This window comes from Trachurus trachurus (genome assembly GCF_905171665.1).
Source record: "Trachurus trachurus genome assembly, chromosome: 9".
NCBI lineage: Eukaryota > Metazoa > Chordata > Actinopteri > Carangiformes > Carangidae > Trachurus > Trachurus trachurus.
Window position 1 is genome coordinate 22,203,731 of NC_139895.1, and position 26,603 is coordinate 22,230,333.

Sequence of the window (26,603 nt, forward strand, 5' to 3'; positions counted from 1 at the left end):
TATAGTGAACAAACATAATGATTGATTCCTTGGTGTTAATGGTGTGGAAGTCAATAACCCTTCAGTGATACATACTGAGCCGTTACCAAAATGCAATGCAGTGGTGCCCCCTGTTGGAATGCATTCATCTCATAGGACCAAGATTATAGAGCGTTTTTTTTTTCATTATGGAAATGTGCCACAGCTGCGTCCTACTGACTCCACACTGATCAGTGAACCTGCATGTTTGAACAGAGATGAACTTTGTCGTTCACAGAGGAACAGATCAGAGATGAGGTGTTAGTTTTGCCCACTTGGGTCACACAGCTGAAATCCTGGTTAAGCTTTCCCAAGAAGCCTGGACTTTAAACCCCCACCACCAACGTCTTAGAGCTACTCCACCTTTAAAGATGCACTCAACTGTGGATAACCTCAAGACTTCACTCAAGGTTGAGAGACACAGAGGACCTGCTGACTTTATATGCAAAAGCTGTGACGACTGTTCAGTGTGTCACATTGGAGCAGCGCTGAGTCGAGCAAACCCCGAGAGGAGACACTCAAAAGGTCATCAATGATTATAAACAACACACACCGGCTTCTAGGGATTTTGGGAATGTGGACTTCCGATGGCAAATAAAACTGAGATAACATTTTGCAAACAGTGACAGTGGGAGTTTGTCTGCCGATGACAAATGTGCCACTTTTTTTTTTGTCACAATGTCTGAACTGTGAGGGGAAAAAAAAAAAAAAAAGAACGAACGTGTGAATTCATTAAGTCTTTTAATAGTTGGTTTTCAAATGATGTACACACAATGAACAAAATCATGTAAATCATCAAACAAACATCTGATTAACACATCTTTTTTTTTTTCCAAACAGCATTTCATATGAATCAGCCGTCACCACACACAGAGAGACACTCAGCACTCAGGATACACAGCCTCCTCGGGTGTAATCAGTAAAAAGGTGTTAGCGTAGGTGCACACATCCTGAAGAGCTGATACAAAGGGCTTCAGTGTAATGACTCAGTAAAGGAATCCAATTAATCTGCGGGTAAGACGGGGACACTGGATGTCATTCTCGCCTCGTTTCAGCTAAGACAGAGTGTGCTACCTACATGTGTCCTTATTACTCACAAGTGTTACAAACCGTGACATCATAAGTTTAGAGTCATCTCACCTGAGCCTTCATCTCAGGTGGCCACGGCTCTCGAAAAGCTGCGGTGAGAATAAAGAGAGAGCAAAGTGGTAGAGAGAGCCTGAGTGGCTGTCACTGCCCCTTGGGTGGGGGGTGAGAGGGGGTGGGGGGGGGGTGGAAGCAGCAAAATACAAAATCCTCAACACCTGAGGCTCTCTCCCAGTTTGCTTCATGTACACTAACAAGACTATGGACACAAATTAAACCATGGAATGACTAAGTATGAGAGCAGTCAGCGGCGGACAACTGCTGCTCATCTATAAAATGTCCAGACGATGTAAAACTTAAAAAGAAACCACACACAGGCAAACAGTTCCCATGCACACAGCGCACGTCACCCGTCCTGCTTCCAGGGGACAGCAGAGGATCCAATCCAACTGTTAAACCACAGACACGAAAGAAAACTCTATAAAATGACAAAGACAACAATAATGTAGTTTGTAAGTATGTATGTGTCTCTAAGGCCCACACAGCCACTTTCCATTTCACACAGGGAGAGGGGGAAGAGAGTTAAAGCCTTTTTTTCTGCCACATTTTAATTGAAAAGTACCCCCAAATAAATATGCCCCCAAGTTATGATTCACCTGCTGATTGCAGACGCTAAAAATAGACTCCAATATGCAGAGAATTGGGGCTGGATAATGATTAAAGAGAAAACAGTGACGGGAATACAAGTCACACAGTCCACTGTCCCCGAAAGAATAAAGGTCGTCACAGGATGGATTGGGCAGGGAGGAGTAGAGGACCTGCTCAGTCTCAGTGTTCATTCTGATGATTTATCACAAGATAATGTCCTGAAACTGAAACTTGCAGTGTGTGATCAACCACACAAAGACTAAGCCGAGACAGTGACCCAGACATCTCTGCAGTCTTCAAAACAAACAAACAAAAACAGAAACAAATCATGGTGTCAAAATGAGACAGTACATCATTAACCATCCTAATTAAACAGCTAGATGACATACAGAGCACGCTGGGCCCTACACACACAGCGGGGGAGTGGCTCCTGCACTGTGTGTTGCTGTGACATGGTCCGTGGGTCAGGTGAGGAAGAGCAGGAGGAGTCAGCCAGGAGTCTGTCAGGGCAGCGGCCGGGCGGATGGAGCAGGTGGCTTTCAGTTCTTCAGCACGGCTTCGTAGCACTGGAACACACACTGGGAAACCTCTGGAGCTCTGCACTTCAGAGAGACCTGAGGGGGGGAGAAGAGTCGAGGAGGATCTAGTTTATAAGCTGCTCAACACATCAAGCCAAGGAAAGTGTATAAATATGGGACACAGTACACAAGTTACTACTGGCAACACACGATTACAAACTGTGTGTACTCTCGTAACACCTTGTACTACATCAGGAGAAAGTCCGATTTTCCATTGGTCATACGGCAAAATTAAGAAAACCGTTAATGTCAGTGTTGTGTAAATGAGCAGAGGGAAACAGGAGAAAAAGGTTTTCCACAATCAATTCTGAAAACTTAAAAAAAAAAAGCTGAGCGTTGGTCAGACATGAGCATAATTGTTCAGCTTCATGAGCTGGAGGTTGTAAATGAGATCGCTGTCCATCATCGGGACAACTTCACTGCCATTTTTTCTTTTGTAGCTGAAAAGTTCATTATTTTTCAGATGGGAAGGAAAAATAGTTTCTGATTGAACCCCAAACCCAGTTCCATCAGACTCAGACAGACAACGTACAGAAATATACATACACTAATTCACAGAAAAATAGAGGCAGCCTCTCCACTCTTTGATGTTAGTCTCTCAGCTGGGGATAGGTTTAAGGTTTTATTCAGGCCCCCACCCCCCCACTCTGCCATCATGCTGCAGTTGTCATGTCCCCAGATATAAAAGCACAGCACACTCTTCACAGGAAGCACAAGGCAGCAGGAGCTTGGCAGTAATTGTATGGGGGCAGATACTGTCATTACGCAGCATTAAAGACAAGATAGCCATTCTGAATGTTTCAGAAATGTTTCACTAATTAACTTCAGCACATCAGCTGTGCTTTCTGCTGTGAAAAATGGCAGCCTTGATAACCTATGTGTCTCTGTGAAGATGAAAACAAAAGAAAACAGTGCGGTCATTGTGTTAGTGTTGCTAAAAAAAAAGGTAATGAATATAGACACGCCATGACTCCTTTTCATGGACAAGCACAAACAACACAGCAGGAGACTAAATCCAAGAAAACTCCAGTCCAGAGGAAGAGCTGTACAGCTGCCTGAAGAGTTTGAAAAATGAATATCTGGACTTTTGTGTCAGTGACTTATCTTTTATTTCATCAACTTTCGATCAAGGACCTTGAGCTTTTTTTCTGCCAATTATTAGTCAGGCAACAGCCGAGGTGACAGGAAGAGAGGAGAGAGAGAGATGGGAATGACATGTTACAAAAGGTCCCGTCAGTATCTTGACCCTGGTGTCACCTGGGTAATCTTAATTTCTATTCATTTCAAGTTTTTCTTGATATCCAGTATTGTTCTTTTGCACCACTGAGTACAAAGTACCATTTTAATTCAGGTTTGTTTTTCCAATATTTGAAGTGTCTCTGTTGTTTGAAGCAGCAAGTCGTTTTTCTACTGCGGTGCAGGAAATGGAATATCAATATGTTTCGACATATATTGTTGAAGTTTGATATTCTAGTATCGTGACAAGACTATGATGTTTTCTTTGTCAGACAGACACAATTACGATAATTACACTGATCAGCTATTCAGCAGAGATTTAGTGAGTCACTGATGAGAATTTCACACCAGGCCCGTCCTCAGCTCATTGAATACCAAGACCAAGCGAAGGTGATGGAGTGTGATGTGGTGGTGTACCACAGAGCTGCAGTGGAATAAAGCAGTAACATAACACAGCTCTTTAAATGTTGCCTCTGTATACTCGCTGCTCTTTACTAATGTATGCTGCTGCTGCTGCTGGCAGCATTTAAGCAGCCGGCCTCCTGTCAGCATGGAGTAAGATGTGAGGAAATGCGGATGCTCTATCCGCTGTGTGCAACCTACTATTAAGAGAGCTGGAAACTGCGACATTCAAAGGAAAACGGGAGTTACTGTGGAGATGGAGGAGGGAACAATCCCCTCAAGGTGTGTGTCTAGTATGCACAGACAAAAATAAATCTTCATCCCAAGAGAGTTAACTTTAAAATCTCCAACGTGAGAACACAACTCTGTGCTTCTAACGTGTCCTATGTGACGCAGTGTCTGATGACACAGGTCACATGGGTTCCTCAACTCATTAACCAGTCTGAAAACACAGCAGAGGTCTAGACCAGTGTAACTGGTGGCCAACGGCCGCTGCAGTTCTCTGATCAGCAATGCAGCACTGCAACAGGGGGAAGCAAAAAAAAGATGACTGTTTGCCGCATGATCACATATTTTATAAGTCACATGGATACAGTTCCTTCCTACTCAGTATGTGGTTTTATACTGCAGTACAAGACAGTAAATGTTGTGAGATAACAAGTAAGTTATAAAACAGAGACTTCTGAGGAAATATCAACTCTATGCTTGTGTAGTGGGACAGCAGATGTATGTGCATTTGTGTTTACTTGGGTTGAAACTCACTTTTTTACCAAAACCCTCAGAATTACCATCTCAAGATGTGGGAAGAGAGAAAAAATCAGCCAATATCACTGGACACATAGTTGCCATGGGGACAGGAGATGGCAGATGAGAAGACCACGCTTCACATCAAAAGGATCACAGTAAGTTTTCATCCATAAATACTGAAACGAGCCACTTTTGAATTTTTACCAAAATCCGAAGCTCCTTTATGAAGCAAGTTTCAGCTCATTGTTTTACCTCCATAACGTTACAGTCAGAGGTCATTGTGTTATGTTGGCAGCTCAAGAGTCAGATGTGGTAGAGACCCAACAGAGCTAAAAGACAACACAAAGGGACGTTGATGAGACGTCTCCATGAGCACCAAACAACAATATTGCACACTCAAGGAGAATACAGGATGTAACTCAAAGATGGGATAGTTTGTGTTCTCCCATGGACTGTCCAACACCGTTTAATTATCCAACCAAGAGCTCCACCATTTCCACTGTTAATTGGTTTGTGGGATAATAGTGTCCATTAACTTAACACTCAAAATAAAGCCAATTAAATATGCACACCAAGACCTTTCAATCAGTCAATATTGTCAAACAGAGCTGAATGCAGTATGGAGTGTGGAAATGGGGCACAGCTTTAACAGTCTAATATAAGAAGTGAGGCATCATGGGAGAGCTGTAGCCAATCGACTTTTGAGATATTAGAAAAATAGGGCAAGCTACATTTAAATCCTAAAACAGCATGGGTAAGCGGCAGTGAAAAAAAGCCAAACACTCCACCGTGCGTCTCCACTCGTGGCAATGAACAATAATAGTTTTTGTCTCATCTTCTAAAGCGAATTATAACGCATAAAACATGCAGTTGCAGGGTTTTACTTCTTCAAATCTAAAAATAGCTGCCGACAAAAGGCTTTGGCAGCTTGGCTTTAATGTGGCGTGCCAAGAGAGTGCAGGGATCATGCAGCAGCCAGTAGCTCGCAGCGACAAGCATCAGAGTACACACTGTACATGCGGCACAGTTAACTTTAACGTCTCCTCTTCTCTTAACAATTTATAACCCAATCTGCAAAAAGCAGAGGAGCCTTTACAGCCACAGCGAGGGACAATTAGGACTCAAATGTCAAATTAGAAAAGACAGACGGCATATAGAACAGAAGCAGCTGAAGGTGGATGAGAGCAACCTCTTCAATTAATGATGCCACTCCGCCAAAGGACACAGGAGAAATGAAAACGCGGATGAGGATGGAGGAAAGTACACCACCTCCAGTAGGACACAATAAATGATCTACAAACAACCATTTAGGAAGAATCAGTTTTCATTTCACAGAGGTCGTGTTCTCATAAATCTCCTGAGTCAGATCAGGCTGCGTGATGACTAAGGTGAAAACAGAGGTAAAGGTGTGAAACCAATTAAAAATTCAAAGGATTTAATGACTGAAGGCTGGGTGGCGAACAAACTGACTAGTCTAGACACAGGTAAAAAAAAAAAGAAAGATAGTTTATTCCATCTTATAAAAAAAGAAACATCTGAAAGCAGCCAGAGTGATGAGCGGAGAGGACAGTCACACCAAGGTCATTGTTCTGGCCTAGTCATGCAGAATTTCTAAGCCAAACACAATTCATCAAGAGTAGAGATGTGGCACGCTGACAAAGCAGAGACATGCGACAAGGAGGAGGAAGCAAACAAATAACTTACACACACACACACACACACACACACACACACACACACACACACACACACACACACACACACACACACACACACACACACACACACACACACACACACACACACACACACACACACACACACACACACACACACACACACACACACACACACACACAAGTCACCAATACTAGCACCACACTCCGGTCACTACACAATCAACCAGCCTCCAGCCTACAACACACTCTCCACTCATTACTTTACATCAATCTCCGTCATGTCTCTGCTTGTTCAAATCAGCTGCCGCTCCGTCACGCGTCTCTGTCCATGACGTGACGGAGACAAGTGACAGTGTTTTGTTAACTTCATCGTACAGACTTCATTCAACAGGCAGGGCTGGGACACTGGTGTTCAGGAGTGGAGACGAGAACTTCCCTACATTGTTTAGACCGCACAGTGAGACCATTATGGAGCACTGGGAGGGTGGTTAGAGTCCTGATTCGTTGTCTATTATGGGATAAATCCCCAATACCAAACAAAATGTGCTGGAATCAGTCATTATAGTAGGTGTGACTAAAGCCTCAAAAAATAGCTCAGGCTCTGGATTTGAACGATTGCCTCTCACCATGTGTTGTAATACTGTGCACTCCAATAACAAGGACATAATGAAAAAAAATCTGCTTGCTGCCATGTTCCAAGCCCTGTTTTTTCTTTTTTATTAACATTTTACAAAACTGACGTAACAGAAAACAGATCAGCACACAAGTTTTACCGGATGAATCGCTATTTGAAATTATGAAACAGAATAATAAAAGTACAATTTGTACTGGAAACACTCAATTGAACCATTCTTAGAAGAAAATATACCTGTCCTATCTAGGGGTGTAACGGTATGGGATTTTACAGTACGGTACGGTAACGGTATTAGTACAGTATACCGCGGTATTTCACGGTGACGGTATTAAAATTAAAGTACATGCTTTATGTAAAGTGATACAACTTATATTTGGTTTATACTTAAAACTATGGTCTACGATTTGAAAGAGGATGAGAAAATTTTGAAAAAAAGCACCTCTCACCCCCCTTCCCCCTCCCCCCGCACCCCCCTCCTCGTGACACGCCCCCCCCCCTCACACAGAGCAAGCAACAAGCCTGCTGCTGCCTGCAGAAACCAAACGCGGCTTTGAATGCGGAGTAAAATGTCATATTCACAGTCACAACTTCCACACTAAAACCAAAGATTACCTGTTCAACATAAACTCAGCACCGCCGCTGCAGCCTGGGTCTCTCTGCACCGCGGCGCCGCGGAGCTCCAGCCCGACTCTTCCTGCTTCTCTCCCCCACACACAGCACCCTGTGGCCGGTCACCCAGCGCCAAGAGTCTCCCTGTAGCATGAGGCTGTGCTCGGCGCTAGCCTACTAATAGCGGCGGCGCCAGTCCCGATGCCGCCGCTGTGCACCAGCTGCCGGTAATGAGGCGATGCCAGTTGCCGTCGTCGCCGTCCCCGGCAACGGGACCGCGGCGGGCGGCCGCTGGTACGAGCAGCGCCGCCATTAGCAGCCATTAGCACAGCCTCATGCTACAGGGAGACTCCTCGCGCTGGGTGACCGGCCACAGGGTGCTGTGTCTGGGGAAGAGGAGCAGAAAGACCGGGGCCTGGAGCTCCGCGGCGCCGCGGTGCAGAGAGACCGGTGAGGCTGCCAGAACTGTGGGGGAACTCCGGAGAGGGGGAAAAAAGAGAAACCAACGAAGGAGCGAGCTATTTCCGGCCGACTTGCATGTGAATATGAAGTGAAATGTTTTGAGTTCCCAACGTGTAGGTTGCGCCGGCAGCAAGCATAATATTAAAATAATTAATTAATTACCGTCACAGTGAGAGGGAAAAAAAAGAGAAACCAACGAAGGAGCGAGCTATTTCCAGCCGACTTGCGTGTGAAAGTTAAGTGATGTGTTTTGAGTTCCCAAAGTGTAAGTGGAGTTGCGCAGCAGCGCTGCATAATATTAAAATAATTAATTAGGCTAATTACCGTCACCGTGAGCTTGGAAATCTCACGGTGTCACCACCGTGGCTTTACAATACCGCGGTATACCGAAGTACGGTATACCTTTACACCCCTAGTCCTATCCCAGTGAAGCCTTTATAACCTATTAACATTGTGATGATCTTCATCAGAAATTCATCAGTTATTCCTGTTAATGTGGCAGGTATGATAATGCAGTGAACTATAATAACACAATTTGTGTTATGTATGCACGCATACATCGAATAATACACAACATGTGTTGCCACATTACATCTCTTTCCATCAGCGGGTGATCTTGACAGTAGATGACCCGATACACTGATGTAGAGGTATTTTGGTCTTTATTGGTGTTGGTAAAGATAAAAGGTCGTCACCATCTCTCAGCAGCTGTTCGTTTGGTCAGTGATGAAACTAATGCTACAACAGCAATGACAAATTCAGCCAGCTCAACACTCACCGTGTAGTTTGGGTTCCCTGCCTGCACCCTCAGTTCAGCCAGCACCCAGATGCCATTGGTGAGTTTCGTGGACTGATACAGCATGTCCTGACCTTCCACTGTGCGCTTGGCAATAGTGAAGATGTTGCTACCCTGCAGTTTGTTGGAGGCTGCATCTGTTGAGGTAACAATACAAAAAAAACGTCACAACACAGTCAACATTTCATCTGTTGTTGAACTCATCTAACCTTTAGTATTCAGTTTCCCTGTGTTGAGTTATTCAGTGCCACTCACTGACTCCTGCCATGCTCTATGATTGTCTCCTGAAACAGTCATTAAATGTATCAGACCATGGATGATTTCTCTTTTCACTTATCATCCCCTAAAATTTCACTCCACGCTGCCTGTGCAGCGAAGATCCAGTCACTAATTTGGAACGAACTTTTCTCCTCAGCCACTGTCTTATTGCTGTGCCCCAGCAGGATTTGACACACCCCCCCTCCTTTGTTCATGAGAAGAAATTCAATCTGTGGGGGGAAATCTCCATTAAACAGTCATTATGAATTCTTCTCCAGTTCAGCTGCACTCACACTTGTGTAAAACTAAATTATTGCACGTAAATAGGGACTGCAGCTGATGAGTTCTCATCAAATACAATTTGCTTCATTAGCAGAGGATCTGAATTTGAGATCGCCTCCGCTCTGCTGGGCTGTCTTCACATAAAAACAAGCTGCAGGCTGCAGCTGCATAGTGATGTATTCTGCGGCTAGTGCGTCCTCTGCTCTCTGTTCCTACTACTCACCTGAGTTGAGATGGCAGTCTTTGATCTGAAACTGGGACTCATTGTCATTAGGAATGTCTTTCCATGTGGCGAGGAACACCTGGCGCTCTGCAGGAGAAGACACAATCACTGGATGAGTCCAAAGACCGAGCACAAACTTAAAAGTAGACAGCAGAGGACTAACAACAGGTTCTGTGGTATTGATCAATGTATACACTCTATTTAGTGGGTGAGTTAGACTCCACACTGAACAATGTTTCCTGCTGTGGCTCAGGCTCTGGAGCACTACCTCGCTGCTAGCTCCATCAGGAGACCCCGCAGGGCGAAATGCCAACATGTTTTCATAAAATAAATCAAACAGCAGCAAGAAAACAAAAAGAAGTAAAGGCCCCAAAAACGGAGCACTAGTGGACAATCTAAGAGCGAGCGTACGACACAAAGATGTGAATGAGTTCAGACGGCTAGACAGTCGTAGACGTACGCTTACGTCACACACTTGTTCACATGCTCAGAACAGTCACAATGATGTACTCTCGCTGAAGAGCTGACGCGTGTGTGTGTGTACCGTTGACGTCAGCGAGGTTTGGAGTGAAGAGATTAACCAAGACCCACTCACCCATCTTTCCGTCCTCTGCAAACAACATGCTGATGGGGTACTGGCAGCTGAAGTAGAATACGTCAATGTTGTTCTTAACAGCCACCTGTGAGAGTGATTACATCCAAGGAGGGGGTAAAGGAGGACGACGGGAGGAGAAAAAAAAACAAGCAATACATGGGTAATTACTTCTCAAGTGCACTTCGAGGGTGGGCATGGCTGGTTTATGTGTGCTGTGTGCTGAACAAGAAGGGTGCAGTGCTCGCTCTCCCACATAAACACACATACAAACACACTATATCCAACGCAATCAGCACATCATCCATGTTACTTCCTCGTCTCCTCACACGGCATCTCACAGTAACTATGGCTTCTATTTGCCAGGGAATATTAGCAAACCTTTCTTACAGGCTTAAAGTATCAAAAAAACATATTTCTATAAAAACAGCCTCTAGGAAAAGCTTAACAGGATGATAACAATAAGGATGAAAATGGGGAGATAGGACCCTGGTTAAAAATAAAACACCAACCACGGAAAGACAGTAAACAAATAAGAGGAAACAAAATAAGCATCTAACAGAAGGTCTGCATTAAAAAACAGAAGACATTGTCTCTTAATGTGAGCACCTAATGCTTTTTTTTATTGTCTATGGACCCTGAAACACAAGAACGAGAGCAGTATAATGGGAAGTAATCAGCGGCTAGCAGTGATATTGATCAGGCTGCTCTACAAAGAAGTGCTGAGAGAAGGACAGTGAGTTCAGGATAGCTGAAGAATGACTCATGAATGATTCATTAGGGCATCTTATTGCTGGGTGCAATGCGGGACTATACAAACCACAAAGCTTCATTCTGAGTGGTTGTAAACTAAAGACACCTCTATTAGTGTGGGTTACATGACCAAGAAGGGGAAAAATCTGAGAAAAAGAAAAAGAACAGCAGCAGCCTTCGGCATGATATAATTCTTTGATGTATTATTACAGGTGTCCTGTGCGTCAGGTTGATCTGCAAGACCATTGATTCCCGATAGAAGCATAGATCATGTGTTCAGTACTGTCTTCATTTGTTTGGCAAAAACTGACTGAATGATTTTGCAACAAAATTTGATGACTGTCTTTTAAAATGACTGATTTTCAACTGTTCTCTGACCTTTTCTGGACCAAACAACCAAATGTAATTTGGAAAATAATCCACAGATTAATCAACAATAAAAATAATCATTTGTTGCAGTGGCACTGACTTAAGATCACAATGCTTACATCAGGAATAGTTATTATTATACATGTATGCAATATTTAGCTTTCAGGGAAAAATTATACAAAATAGTCAATAGTCGAGAGCCGTACATTTAAACTGATGATTAGAGGAGGTTCGCTCTGTACATTGATCAATAGACTTGAACGGTTTCTATTTTGTTCTATATCTAAAACAGTAATGGAGATAAAAAATCTCAATCCTCAGATATTTTACAAAAACATGTACTTAACCTCAAACTGTTTGGGCGATTAGGAGCTACTAGACCTCTTTTTTTAAACTTCTTGAAGCACACTGAGGAAGTATAGAGTCAATGTCCTTTTCTGTGACGAGCAAATTTAAGGTCATCACTTTGATCTTTAAATTAACTTCTATGTTGTTATAGGCGACCATAGAGAACTTGGATCCAGCATTACTAAAGCTTTTCCCTTCCATGTGTTGATGTGTGATAAAATGGTTATTTTATTCGTCAAAAAAGTGTAACCACACATCTGTGGTTAAAAGAGCACTCACAATGATATTCTGGGACATTATCTTCCATCATGACAAAAATAACTCAAAACCTCTCAAAATATGTGAGCACATAAAACAGACAGCCTCGCCCATCAAAGGAGCTAGAAGCAGTGGAGTAGAAAGGTTAGCAGGGCTACTGAGGCCAGGAGAAACAAAGGAGTCATGTGTTGTGAGATCACTAATGACCGCCCCCACCTTCATCATCCCCCTCCACACTCTTATCTGCTCTCTCCAGCTGCACACAAAACCCGTCCACCATTCTGTCCAGTTAAAAGGACCACCCTGATCAAAAACGAGCCTGCCTCAGCTGCTTTTTTATTTAGGGCTTATCCGAGCTGTTCTGACGGCTGTTTTATGTTTTAATGCCATATAATTCACAGCATGGGAATTCAGCCGTATAGGTGAATAACATGTGGGGATGCATTACTAATCGGTGAGGACGTGGTCATGCTTTCATGACCAAACTTAATATCCCAAGAGATAGTCGGCTTAATGGATATTTCAACCATGAAAAATGTTGATGTTGTGCTGCTGTGAAATGATTAAGAAGTCATGCTTCTGGCTTGAATGTGGAATTTCACATAGTGAGCAATATTTTATAATTATCAAATACTGAACAAGCAGCCATGTCTGCTAACTGTGTTTGGTTGAGAGTGGATCTGACAGACTGCTGTTATAATGTTCAAGGACTTGGGCTCAGTAAGAAGCCAAGCTAGGACAGTGAACTTGAGCCATTGCTATCTGGATAAGGCCAGGGTTTCAAATAAAAAAAACAAAACATAACATTGTGCCTCTAGTCTGTACTTGACATCTCTCGTTGGAATCACATCACTTAACCCTCAATTTTGGCTGCGAATTCATGGTAAATAAAAGCAAAAGCAGCAGTTACTATTCATCCAAAACAAAAACATTGCATAACATGTACAAAAACAAAACAAAACACTGTGTTACCTGCAGGTTATTGAGAGGCTCCATCTTCATGACAGGTCCCACAGTATTGAGCGGAAGGGCCACTTCGATACTCTGGTTTGGGCTAAGAGGTGTGAGAACCTGGAGTGGACCGGCCGGAGCGAGACCAAAGCTACAGAGGAGGAGGGCAGTGTGAATATAATGTGTGTAAATATATGGCGATCTCAACAGCCTTTTCCCAGTGCGCTAGTCTTACCTGTTTCTGTTAAACTGGATGGCAAAATCAGTCATGACACTCATAGCTTTATTAGTGAGGGTCATCTCCATTTGAACGACTCCAGAACGGCGAGCGAACGTGCCCAATATCTCCAGTCCCTTCGCCTTCATGGCAGGAAGCCAAATCTAAAGAGACAAGATCAGTTGTTTTCTCAGAGATCCCACTGCTGGTGTTACATCACTCTGCTGTATGTCCAAGCTTATCAGCACTCACTGTTTTGGGGGGGGTGTAGGCTCCCATAGGCATACCGACTCCACCGCCGAGATCAAACAGGTCATCCAGTCCGCCGCTAACGGGGGCGTTGAAAGAGGCTGGCATCGCAGCTGGCGCAGCGGTAAAACCAGCCCCCATCTGTGGGTCACAAAGCAAACACGTTACCCTGACACATCCAGTGCCACTGTGTATTTAAGCAAAAGCCAGACAAAACCTCACAAGAAAATGACTTACAGCAGGACTTCCTCCAAGATCTCCGCCAAGCTGGGTAGGGAAGAAGCACAAAAATTAAAAAGTAGGTTGACCTTTGTGAACATTGATTAATACTCTGGGAGGTCTGAGGGGGATGGATGGAGGGGTGTGAGGGTCTAAAACATTGTTCAGTGATTAATGAAGCTATGGGGTTTTTACACTACTGACAAATAAAGGAAGGTGACGCAAGCACAGGAAAATTCTTCCTTTTATGAAACCGTCCTTTTACTGCCCACACAAGTCCGGCTGAGTGTCTATTGAGATCCAAATGGTTTTTCTTCAAATGCTACTCGCTAGATGCATCTACAGTATTGTGGTGTAAAAAGGTTGTGGGTACACTGATGAAAACGGTGGTGGAAAAGGAAACGTGATAAGTGATTCCACACAGTGACAAATCTAAACTATAGTGCAAGACATTTTTTTTTTACCAAATACAAAAAAAATATCGGCGAGATTTGCTAAAATCTCTGGGAAACACATACAAGATAAAGTGCAAACAGGCACAGTTGAACTGGTGAGGAGGACTACTCAGAGGACACAGTGGTACGACAGGGGACAAGAGGGGGTTCTAGGCTGGTGCTGGCCTTTACTGGTCCAGACTGGTCCCCTGGACCAACCTCAGTGGGGCTGTAATCTGGGGGCGATGGGGACTGATGTGAGAGCTGAGGTGACTGAGGAGTGTCCGTCCGCAGGGGAACGGGCGGCTGATTGAAAGACGAAACACAACCGCAGAGCCCAGAGATAAGAAAAGAGATGGACTTCAGGATTTAACACCATGCTTACTGTACACGTACATATCACGATAGTAACTGATGACAAATGATGAATGAAAATGTCAGACTGATGCATGAGAACTACAGTAAAACAGCAGTGATTACAATAGTCCTCTAAAATAGCCTGAACATGGTTAATAAATGCCCTCCATGTAGTTACCGGCTCAGACTCATCTCCCATCTGCAGGTGCAGCATTGAACAAAGAAAGGAAAACACACAAGGGTAAAAAAAAGAAAAAGAAAAAAGCATCAAGGAAAGAAACAAGTACAAAAGACACATTACCATCACTGGGGCCCGCTGACATTAAGCCTCTTACTAAATTTGAATACGTTGTGTTAAACCAGAACCTGTAAGTTTCTCTCACACAGTCATGTGTCGACCTACCAGGCTGTCCAGTCCTCCTCCCAGAAGGTCCATAGCGCCCATCTGCATACCAGAGGAGGGGGGTGGAGGTCCTGTGGTGGTGGGAGGTGTCAGGTCCAGATTAAGCAGATCTCCCAGGAGGTCGCCCTGGGATGGGATGACAGCAGGAGGCGCCTCAGAAGCTCCAGCAGCAGAAACTGCGTCTGGGCTCTCGACACTCTCCCCGCTGGAAATAAAACAAGACATGGAAAAAATATGCCATTAAATTAGATTACACGTCACTATGGTGATGTTTATCTGATTACTGTTGCGCCCACGAGATATTCCTAGTGATTTTCATATACACTGTAAATCTAATTTGTTATTGTGCTGCTGCTGATATAACTACATTTGAAAACAATGGCTGGTGTATGTGATGAGTTGCATTTGAAGGCAGGGGGAACTGCACAGCTTGACACTGCTGGAAAGTGTGTTACTCAGCAGATTGGAGGGAAATAATAACAGCAGAGTCAAGAGGCTAGGCACACATGAAAAAAACAAACCCCTCTGCCTGCAGTGTTTTTAAAAAAAGAAAAAGAAAAAATTAAGCGCACGACTCACGATCCAGCACTGCCAGGCAGCCTCTTGTGCTGAACGCCACGGCTTCCCTCCACAAAGGCACTCGGGGGCTTGTGGTAGACAGAGGCCAGAGTGCCAATGTGGCAGATGAGCTCTTCAAGCAGCGTGGGCTCGATCAGATCTGTCTCCTCAGAAATCAGGGGTTTCTCAGCCAGGACCACCTCCTTAGCAGCCACGGGGTCTGTGGAGAGCAGACGCCAGTAGATGTAGCCGCGGTCCCTGAGGTCTGGGTTATCAGAATCCTGCAGACAGAGATGGAGGTGTGAGGACGAGGGATTACTATTTGCGGAGCGTGCTCAATAAATACTTAATGTTAGACTCTTTCTGGCTTGCCCTCAATATGTGAAACTCAGCATTGACTCAAAGACATCAAACACCAATTCAGCCTTGGGATAGTGCTAGGGTTTGGATAATATACGAGGCAACGTTACTTTGCACATTTTTATCAGTGCATTAATCATTTCAGTCATTATTTAAGTAAGAGTCTTGAGATTTGTGTTCTTGTTCTTGTTAGTCTAAAGTTATGATGCATGTTTTCTGCCCTCTGCTGCTTTCTGCCTGCCTTGTGCAGCAGTTAGCAGTTATTTACTGCAGTTGTATCTACACAAATTAATCCAATATAGTACAGACGCCCTATATTAAATTCTAAATGTGCAACGCATATTATATTTATTGTTTAAAGATGCTCTCTCAGAGACACTTTGCCTAAACTCTAGCCGATGCTCACTGGCTGTGTGCAAAATGATGCAGTCTGTCATCCTCATGTACATAAATAAAGCACAAAACACCTAATCATTTCCATGATATTGGCAATCAATGATGATCAAACTAGATGAATTCATAAGCATACACTTTCCCCTTGACAGTGTTGTGTTGTGTAACTGACTGACCAGAGTTGTAACTTTATCGACTGGGTCTTTTTACACACTATGAAGCATATTCTAAATGGTTGGCTGAACCACACTTAGAATTTAACATTTACAAAATGGTAAATTGATTTTCTAAACCCATTTATTCAATCATTTATTTTAGATATTTTAAAATCAACTAATCACTTAAAACCATTAAAATGTAATTAGTGTGACTGCAGAGTAAGCTCAAACCACTCAACTCATTACTATGGTAAGTGCAAGGTGCTGATCCATAATGCCATTACAATGCTCCAGTGTCCCTGGAATAATGATTAAGTAGTGATGAGCTCTGGAAAAGATACAACAGTAAGAGCTAAAAAGCCAAAGTTGGTGAGAACCTATTACCCGAACCTGAGAAAGGAAAAAACCAAAAAAAAAAAAACAGGAATGCCACATCAAAATGTGTGTTTTCTCTCTCCTCACCTGCGTGGCCAGGCTCAGCACCTGCTGCACCAGCTCCTGGGTCTCAGTAGGCTTTTTCAGGAACAACTTGACAATAGCTGTCAGTAACTGCAACTGCACCTGGAGGGCACAGAGAAGACGTTCTGTATGTTAACGACATTCACATACCATGCTCAGGTTTCCCCAAGGACACCACAGCCTGCTAAACAGTCCAACTACTTGTCTCATCTGCAGCAAACTGCAATACAGAGGGGAACATTTTGTACAAAGGACATTCATTTCTACAAGGAATATTTCTAACCTGTAGATTAAATGGAAACACAAATTTAAATTAGTCAGAGAGAAAACAAAATGTAACTGGGATCACAGCAGATGACTGATCAGAATTCAGTAAACATGCACTGGTTTTGTCCGTGTTTACGAGTGCATCCCTCTTTCAACACTGCTTTTTCACAACATTTGGGCACCAGTATGGGAATATCATCTGCCAGGGCTGCAGCCCTGCTAGTAGCATGCAGCTGAATAACATCTTAGAGTTGACCAGTATGGTTAATAATTAGTTTAAGCGACTAGTAGTATGGTCTATTTCTTGTGCCAACTAGTGAGAGCAGTATCATTCTATCATTGATGAAATGACAGGTCACCTACATCTTCAATTTTAGTGTTTTGCAGCAGCTAGCCAATGGCTTGACTACAAAAACCAAAGTGTGCTTCTTACTGACGGCAGATTAGTGGTGCCACCACCATTAGAAATGCAGTTAGCACACAAATTACAACGTCCCTGTACTCCCTAAACATACCTGAGTGCTTTCATCGTGGAAACCCTCTAAAAAGCTCTCCAGCAGTTCATCAGCATTGTCGATGCGCTCAGCGTACTCTCCCACGATCCATATCATGGCGGCACGGGCCTCCGGCTCATCCAGGGAGTCCAGGTTTTCACAGAGAGTGGCAATAACACTCTCATACCTGGAAGCAGTGACATGAAAGAAAACATGAGCTCAACATTTTGCTCATGTATTACAAAAGACAATAACAACAATAACAAAAAATGCAATTCCAGTATGAATCACTGTAATTTACTTTAAGTTGCATTAATGTATTTTTGGCCACTCGGGATGGAAAAACAACAAGCGCCGACAGAGTGCAGCATTAGCATTGACCTGCAGCTGTGTTCTGTCAGCCTGACAAATGAAAAGCCAATACACCAAAATTAGCATCTAAAAGGTTGTTGTAAAACAAGGGTTATCCGCTCAACACGGTGACTGAGAGACCTGATCACACACAGTTACATATCGCACATTCACAGATGTAGATTCACTCGGTCTCAGCAAAAGTGCTACTAAACTTCAACTGGAACTAAATGGCTTGTGTAAATGGGCTTAATGGCCACTCTCATCTAACATCTGGTTTGGTCATTGGATCATCAATACTAGATTCTCAAGCAGCCGAAACGCCAAACAAATACTATTTACATACTGCTTTACTTACAAGATGTGCTAAGGAAGAAAGATGTAGTTGGTGCCTACTTAATACCTCTTAGAGCTAAAGGCCTGAACCACGCTGGGGTGTAAGCTGTGCAAAGCCGCTTTCTGAGAACTTCACAACCACAGGGTGACGGTCTACTGCTGTGTGGCAGAGGTTTCTGTCTGGCACATGAAACCACGCTGTCGGAACCACAGCAGATGTCACACTTTAGCCCAATGTGCCTGACCTTTGACCAGGTGCCACCCTGGCAGGGTGCTAAATGTTGTCCGCTACAAACACGCATGCCATGCTATTGAGCCCAGTTTTCTTCTTTAAGAGCTGAAAACACCTTTTGTCCCTGTAACTCCGACAATGTAAAGCCCAAGACCAATAATTAATACTGAGAGTGAGTGAAATGAAACAGTACTGTATTGCTATCGGCTTGTGAAAAAAAAGAAAGAAAAAAGAAAGCCTTTTTTCAATTAAAAAAAAAGGCAGCCTGGCACCCTTTCAATTAAAAATGAATGGCACTTTTTCAATGAAAAAAAAAAGGACTTAAAAGCAACATCATCTTTCCTTCCACATGTGCCTCAGTCATTTTACTTAATACATCAGGTGTTGAAAAAATGATCACACTTGTATCTAAAAGGGAACCTACTTGTTGGGGTACTTGCGGAAGATGTCCTTGATCACCACAATGGCTTCCTGCACCACATAGTTGACCTTGGTCTGGATGAGGTCTAACAGGGTGCTGACGCAACGTTCTGCCGATTGCTAACGACGGGAGAGAAAAACGGTTTGATATCAGAAACCTCAATATTTCAATATATTTAGAACACAGATATATAGCAGTAAAGGCATTTGAGAAACCGTTGCTTCATTGTTGAACTACAGAGTTGACACAAGCATCAAACAACAGCATTACATCATCTCCACCCACCTCTACTTTGATGGCACAGCGGCCAATGGCTCTGACTGCTTTACGGACAAAGTCCACATCCACTTCAGTGGCGTACTCCTTCAGCTCAGCCAGCACCTACAGCAGCACAAACACACAACATTCAGGTCGCTCACACAATCTAGTTAACAATATCTTCTCTTCTTTTGAGCTCTTTATTCTAAGACAACATTGTATTATGACTGTGGGTGGGATACCTGGGCGATGTTGGCTTGAGATGCTAGGCGAATCATGATGTCCAGCTTCTCCAGTTTGACATAGATTGGGTCGTTGTACTTTACAAAGAAAACCTTCATCTCGTGTTTCAGGATCTCAGGGCTAAAAAAAAAGGACATCAATATTTCTTATCATTTATGGCAACTGCCATTGATTGTAAAATAACAAATACTAAAGCAAAAAGAATCTGAATTAAATGTGCCATACTACAGTAAATGCAATTTTTATTAGGGCCTGCCATTTCCAATGTACAAAGTATAGTAAAGAAACCCTGTCATCTCCCCGGACTTACCGTCTCTGTACGATGAGATTGATGTTTCTAAGCGCCACATATTGCAACTCAGGCTCAGCGGACAGTAGAGTTACCAATGGAGGGGCAAGCTTCTTCAGCAGGGTGCCATAGTAGTCCAAGTCTTTGGGCAACATCTCCATGAACTTCATTAAAACTTTAACAGCCGATAACACCACCGCAGAGTTGGCATGGGAGAGCCGGGGTGTCACGCGTTCACAGATGCTAGCAGAGAGTAATGATATTGTGAGGCAAAGGGCAGAAAATTAAATTGAGCTCACTTGGACTATGTGCTAAATGACATGCAGTGATAATGAAAGCAGTGTTTCCTTTTTACCTCTGGGACTCACGATCATCACGAGGTGTGTAATTAGCCAGGCAGTCAAGAATGAATATCTGTCCCCACTCTGTACACTCATTCAAGGCTGTCAGCAACTTGTTGATGGTCTGGGGGTTCAGGTCCAGCAGATTACTGTTGGGATGTGACTCAGCTATCTCGGACAACGCTGCCACTGCGTTTGCTACAACCTAAACATGAAGACAGGAGAACAGATAAATACTGACAGAAAGAGTAGGAACCGGCAGCTACATTAAGATATAACACAGAGGTCGTAACAGCAGCACCATTCTGGCACCGCGTCGTGTATTTGTCTGCCAGCACGGGGCTTATCATTGAAAGTCAGAGCTGGGGTGTGTAGCCAGCTGTGTCACACTGGGTCAGAAATCTGGCAAGCCGACAAGCGAGCGTACCATGGGGTTGGAGTCAGAGATGAGGTCTTTAAGGGTGTCCAGGAAGCCTTGGTCCTCCACCAACTGGGCGTTGATATCGTGGAGTTTGGCTACGCACACGGCAGCCGTCTTCCTCACGTATGGGTCTTCGTCCTTCAGACATTTCCTCAGTGGCTCACAGAGGTATTCGGTGATCTTGTCCACACGAATGCAGCCCATTGTACGAACAGCAAGGGCACGGATGAGAGGGTTGGGGTCTTCACAGTCCTATGTGAATTGGTGAATCAGAGAGATGATTAATTCTCTACCATCCTACACTATCTGAGGGGCATTTTAATTGATCATTTATTGAGATATTGAGGTATCACCGTGGTTGTAGGGCGAAGACGGGGAAGATTACAAAATGTACCTTCAAATGTCTCTGTATCTAACCTAAACTGATACCTCCAGGTTTGGTAATAATCTCACTAACGTCAGAAATTGAAGAGGGAAATAACGGGAAAGTGCAGAGCAACGTGCATGAGTAGTTTCCAATTAGCAAGGGCAATATTTATCTTTTCAATAATGCAGAGCTGCAAAAAGAACCTGAATACAACAGGAAGAGTTTGTCCTAATAGTGAAATTCTACTAAAATATTTATATCATTTCCTGATCATTTTCCAATTTTTAAAATGCTACTTATATGTAAATTTGTGGATTTCACACACCGTTACAGTACTGTGCCAAACAAGCTCTTCCTGCACAGATCAGTGCACTTAAATGATGGAACACAAACTCATTATTTGTAGATTTTTTTTTTAGATGACAGACTTAGATTTACCTTCACAAAGGTGTTAACAGCCATGATGGCCATGTCGGGCTGACTCTTGGCATAATTCATCAGATAAAGGTAGACCAGCTTTTTCAGTTCCAGGTTGTCCGTCTGCATGCAGTTCACTACGTCTGGGAACAGCGCGCTAGAGGGGAAACAAGATTTTGAGTAAATACCAATTCAAAATGTAAGGTGATGCATTACAGTGCATAATTCCTTTGTGGGATGTTTCTGGTATAGTTTCCCCGTTTTTCACCTGACATCCTTGCCAACCGTCATAGACGCAATGACCTTCTTCACAGCCTCTTTCTTCTTCTCCTTCTTATCACTGTTCAGCTCTGCCTTGAGCTCGAAGATCTCCCCTGAGCACACAAGAGGAAAGAGGGAATCATTCATCGTGTGATCCATTTGTGATGGAGGGGGTAAAAAGGAGCAGAGCCGTCTCTTCACATACAGATACACATTGTACAATGCCCTCATACCTCTGTATTATCCCATGCTTGTGGGTGGCATTGCTTATCTGGGGTTTATGTGCCATTTCTTCTACCATTGTTCCCTTGCAATACCCAAAACAAAACCTTGCCCAAATATTTATGTCTTTAACTCAAGAATGAGCTGCCACACCACTGACTTCGGTGACAAAGGAGACACTTCCAATAGCTGCTGCATCCTGGGAGCCTTCTGGCGGCCCAATGATAGAGGGCTTTTATTATAAAGTCGCAGCAGAACATGTTCACATTATTAGTGGCTAAACTGCAGCAACAGACTTAAAGCTCCAATAAAACAGCAGATGGGACTGCACGAGTCATGTTTCCTGACCGATAATGGGTGTAGCTGGGCGATTATTCAAGATCTTTTGTAAGATTAAAAAAAACGGGGGAAAAACTGGCATTGAGATTCTTCCGTGTGCTTTGTCAGATGTAGTGTGGGACAGTGGAGAAAACTCAGTGCATTGAAGATCAATTTGATTATAAGAATTTTGTGTCTTGATATAGACGATGAGATGAGAATAATATTCCTTTTGATATCAAGAATTTAAACTACACACCACCTGGCAGGACTTGTGGGTATTGTTGAGCCGATGATAAAGTGCAGGGTTGTTAAGATGCCAATTGTTTCACTGTTCTGCCAAAGGACACAATGATATGCATGCATGCAGCTTAGTTTAATGTATAAGAAATAAAATAATTGTTGGATAGGAAATGTTTACATTTGATTGACTTTTTCTTAAAGCAAAATCTGAATTTTTCAGGCACTGGCTAGAACATCGTGTCACCATGTGAAACTATTATGAAGAATGGCATGGGAGCTGTGTTTGTTTATCCATTTGTGCTAAACTGACACTAATCTCTTTTTTAGTTTATGTCTCAGCACCGTGTTATGATGATGCCTACACACACTACATAATATTAAGTACACTGTCAATTTTGGGATTGAAGTTGAATCCACCTGCTTGGAGTTTCCCAGGGACTGTAAACTGTAATTCACTGCCAATCTCTTTCAAGAAAGATGTGAGCAACCCAGTGCACACAGTGACATTCAAATCCACTGACAAAACACGTACCCAAAGAAACATGCTTGAATGCTTCTAACATTATGTCTCAAGAAATCCTTAACAAAGAGAAGGCGGCTACACACTTCCAATCATAAGTATGCGTTTGCATTACCTAAGCCCTGTATGGGGGAACGTGTACAGTTCTGGGTTTTATGAGAGAGGAGCCACAAAAATACGACAGGAGGCACAGCGAGACAGTTAAATCTCTGAGAGCTAAGGCTCAATATGTCTAATCTGCTTTACAAAAACAGAGCTGTGAAGCACTTGGCAACAATGTTGATGCAAGCTCTGGTCAAGTTAGATGTATTAAACAACCCAAAGTTGATCAAAATATGTATTAATCTTAACCTATGAATCTTAAACTGTGTAAAAAAATCTTTGCCTTCGTCGACTGCATGATCATGATTGCATTAATGTATTGCATAATGTGTTCATCATTTTTTTCTGAACTCAAACTCAAAGTTAATTGGACAAAATCAACAACCTGAAAACAGTCTAGGTCCCTCTTAGCAGAGATAATTCAGCACCATTCAGCTGAAATCCACAATGCACTTGTTTAAAAATAGAGCATGGGTGCTAGAAAATAATAAGACTGGCTTGTGACTCATCATCACTGTGGTGTATTACATGTTAAACAAATCAGACCTTTCTTGGTGGTGGTGAAGTACTTGGAGTCCGTCATCTTGGATCCAAATTGTCGATTTTCCTGCAAAAGAAAAGAGGGGAAAAGGTGATTGTGAAATCTTTCCCTGAGTGGAAACTTGGGAGCATCACGAGAGCAAGAGGAAATACTAGAAGTGCAAGCACAGGGAAATGAAAGGAATTCCTGTCTTGTGCTGCACAAACGGCAGTGATCTGTCAAAATAAAAAAAACAATGGATTCTGGTGAGAAAGCACCAATATCTCCCATTTCTTGGTCAGCAATATCTTTTAGTGAGCTGCATGAAAGGACACACATTTCCTGTTACTGATTTCCAGTACATCTCTCTGCAAAAGATATTCTTCCACTCATAATAAGACTTTCTGCTATGAGATTTGAGCAACAGAAATACGGAGTCAATTTTTATGAAACATCCTCCTGGTAAAGAGAAAATAAAATCTTGATTTTACCTCAGACAACATTTTGTCTTATGGACTCCAGTGTACTTAAATTAAACATCTGGCTTGTGTGCACATGCGTAAGCATTAAACTACATAATATTTTGCCAGACTATTTTAAGTGTTAAATTCTACCACAAACAAAAGTGTCTTTCCCCAAATATACTGGGAATATAGGCTATGTCTTGTTGAAGGACTGGTGTATTGGACTGGTGTATTGGACTGGACTAGTTTTATTTCTGTCAGGAAGGGTATGATCTTCAGGTTCAGTGCAGTCTGTTTGTTGTGTTCATTCAACTGTAAAATCATTTTTGGAGTAAGTGGTGTGTGTTGCTTGAAATCTGGATGTACTGTATGTGGTGAACACTTTACTTTACACATAGAGGTGTTTCTGTTAGTTTGTCTACCCCTGATGGTAAAAACATTATTATTCAGCACCACAAACTGTCTCAAATGACCTTAAAGATAAAATAAACACCCAAGTGAAACAATTTTGATGTAAACTAAGAATTACAATCTTCATGAAGGGCATTTTAGGACTGTTGTATCAGATTACATTGGTTTGAACTGAATGTGATCATACTGCAAACACAGCGCGCTCATTACCGTATATGATAATTTTGAGCTATTCTAAACCACTTTAATTGCTGGAACAAACTATCTAAATAGGAATCACCATAGCCAATAGTTCCATTAAATCAAATTACTTTCTTTTTATTCTGATGATCCCATAGACAGGCATTTCCCTTGACTATCCATAGCCCTGTATTACACCACGAGTGTGTTATTAATAATACAGTAACGTTTCTGGACTACCTTTGTCAGTCACACTATATGTTAATAATGCAAACATTTCAAAGGCATAATTTGCAGTAACAATGATGTCAGCAACTAGATAATGTTAGCTGTTTATACCAAGTTTATAGCCAAGACCTGACAGTTATATATTACATTGCTACTTGTGACACCAACAGTGAGAGGCAGTTTCATTTGTTGGGCCTCAGTCAACTGAAAAAAAAAAAAAGGTTGTTAGACTATCCGTGCAAATACACTAAATTTGATATTGATTGGGCATTGGTGAATCCAGTTTTCTTTCTATTTTGCTGAAGCACTGATATGAAGGGCGGGCATAGTTAAAGCCTTAACACTTTTTGAAGCCCAAATTCAAATTTGTAAAACCTTTTTCTTGTCTGTGAAAGCACAAAAAGAAATTTGACTGATACTCAGATCTAGATCACATCATGCTAGGTAAAAGAAGCAACTAAACAATACACTATGATATCCCAGATAAACCACAAGCCCATACTTTCCTTTACTGCAGTTTCATGTTTGTGAAACTTTATTGTGTTGTGAAAATGCAAAAAAAAAAAAAAAAAAAAAAGCTTCCATCACATATAGAGCACCAGTGTATATGAGGTGTTTTTTTTAACTACCTGGGCCTGGTCTTACTCAGTCTGGACCTGAAAGAAGTCAGAGAGAGTCTCTGGCTTGTCTGGGTGAGATCAGACCAGATCTGACAGGTCTAAGTTCAATAGGTTTTCAGTTTAGTCTGGATGTGAACACAGCTGTGAAATTTCGATTCAAACTCATTTCAAAAGAGGATTTCATGCAGCGTTAAGGTTTTACCTACAATGTTTCATCCCCCCTCACGTTAATATGACACAACCCTTCGTCCAGGATTGTAAATTAACATTAAAAACATATTTCCCTTCATTTTCCTTCAATCCAACGAATCGGAAGCGAACTTCAGCGTCGTCTAGCAACACAAATTAGCCGATTGAAGTATGCTTGTACGATAATTCATACTTTTACCACTCAACACTGACACTGAGCCAAGAGTGTAGCCTTAGTTTAGTAAGGCTGTTGAAAACTATTTGTAGGAGTGATCCACACGGACTGACTTCAATATGAACCGCTAACTTAGCCTCAAAGTACAGGAGAGGTCGGCTAGCTGGCTAGCGTCAGGCTACAATGACGTTAACGTTAGCATAGCCCGGAGATTCACTAAAATATGTGCAACTGTAACGTCGATTTAGGTCAATTAGAGCCGGGTAGTTCAGTAGCAGACGATGCTGCTCGATGAATTACTCACGCATAGCTGGTTCGCCCATTCCTGCATGTTTGCGGCAGCTAGAGTAAGATGAATGAGAGTGGTGGTGCTAGCAGCTAGCGGCTCGCTGTGCGGTGCAGGCTGCCTGTCAGTGTCAGCTGAGGCATGACCTCCTGAGCGGAGGCTTAAGGAAGCCTTTGTTAAGCTCTTAATCTATCGGCCTGGTTTAAACCTTACCCAACGAATTAGCGTACCTTCTGGAGTTAAAATTAGACTCGCCACACAGTTAATTTGGAAGAGAAAATCCACAAACATCTTACCGTGACAGGCGTAGCAGTAGCTGTGTGACGGCCTTCGTCCCCTCCCACTTGGTTTACTTCCGTCTTTCCACTGAAAACCGTTTGCAAACAGACCGAGGAGCGTCAGGTTTCACATGCACAGGGCCCAACTACTACTACTAATAGCCTAATACTGGGGCCCAGCGGTCCACCAGCCACCGTGTCCACAGTGTGTCCTTCACAGCACCGTCCAGGAACAGACTACCCGGTATGTAGTTTCTGGAAGCAGCAGGTAACATAACAGAAACACTGACTGTAAAAGTAGACATCATTACAAAAATATTAAACTTTAAAAATATCAAAAAAAAAAGTTGTGACACTATTACAGAAAAATAGTCACACACGTTTGCCTCAGTTAATCCCAGCAACTGAACTGT

General features: G+C 42.8%; 1 protein-coding gene across 2 annotated transcripts; it reads right to left on the bottom strand.

The window, feature by feature from the left end:
* Positions 1–748: 748 nt before the first annotated feature.
* Positions 749–26,428, bottom strand: ap1b1 (adaptor related protein complex 1 subunit beta 1). 2 transcript variants are annotated; one of them, XM_083979134.1, is made up of 23 exons: positions 26,209–26,310; positions 23,386–23,446; positions 21,442–21,547; positions 21,195–21,330; positions 20,396–20,641; positions 19,983–20,173; positions 19,649–19,870; positions 19,338–19,458; positions 19,123–19,218; positions 18,841–18,956; positions 17,519–17,684; positions 16,740–16,838; positions 15,388–15,647; positions 14,809–15,013; positions 14,235–14,354; positions 13,633–13,662; positions 13,399–13,536; positions 13,165–13,310; positions 12,951–13,080; positions 10,254–10,338; positions 9,659–9,745; positions 8,878–9,032; positions 749–2,366 (listed from the first exon to the last, which is right to left on the bottom strand). In XM_083979134.1, the coding sequence occupies exons 2-23, from the start codon at positions 23,420–23,422 to the stop codon at positions 2,292–2,294; spliced, it is 2,967 nt and encodes a 988-aa protein (XP_083835260.1). In that variant the 5' UTR covers positions 23,423–23,446; positions 26,209–26,310; the 3' UTR covers positions 749–2,291. The 2 variants fall into 2 exon arrangements, with proteins under 2 accessions (XP_083835260.1, XP_083835259.1); XM_083979133.1 differs by lacking the exon at positions 14,235–14,354 and having other exon boundaries at positions 26,209–26,428.
* Positions 26,429–26,603: the final 175 nt, after the last annotated feature.

Bases quoted from the DNA above. Each gene is read 5' to 3' on its own strand.
- ap1b1 (XM_083979134.1), bottom strand. From the start codon at position 23,422: ATGACGGACTCCAAGTACTTCACCACCACCAAGAAAG. The intron at 20,174-20,395 runs GTACGCTCGCTT...CTTCATGTTTAG, and splicing joins TCTCTGACTCCAACCCCATG to GTTGTAGCAAACGCAGTGGC. The intron at 15,014-15,387 runs GTGAGTCGTGCG...TTTTATTTCCAG, and splicing joins CTGCCTGGCAGTGCTGGATC to CGGGGAGAGTGTCGAGAGCC.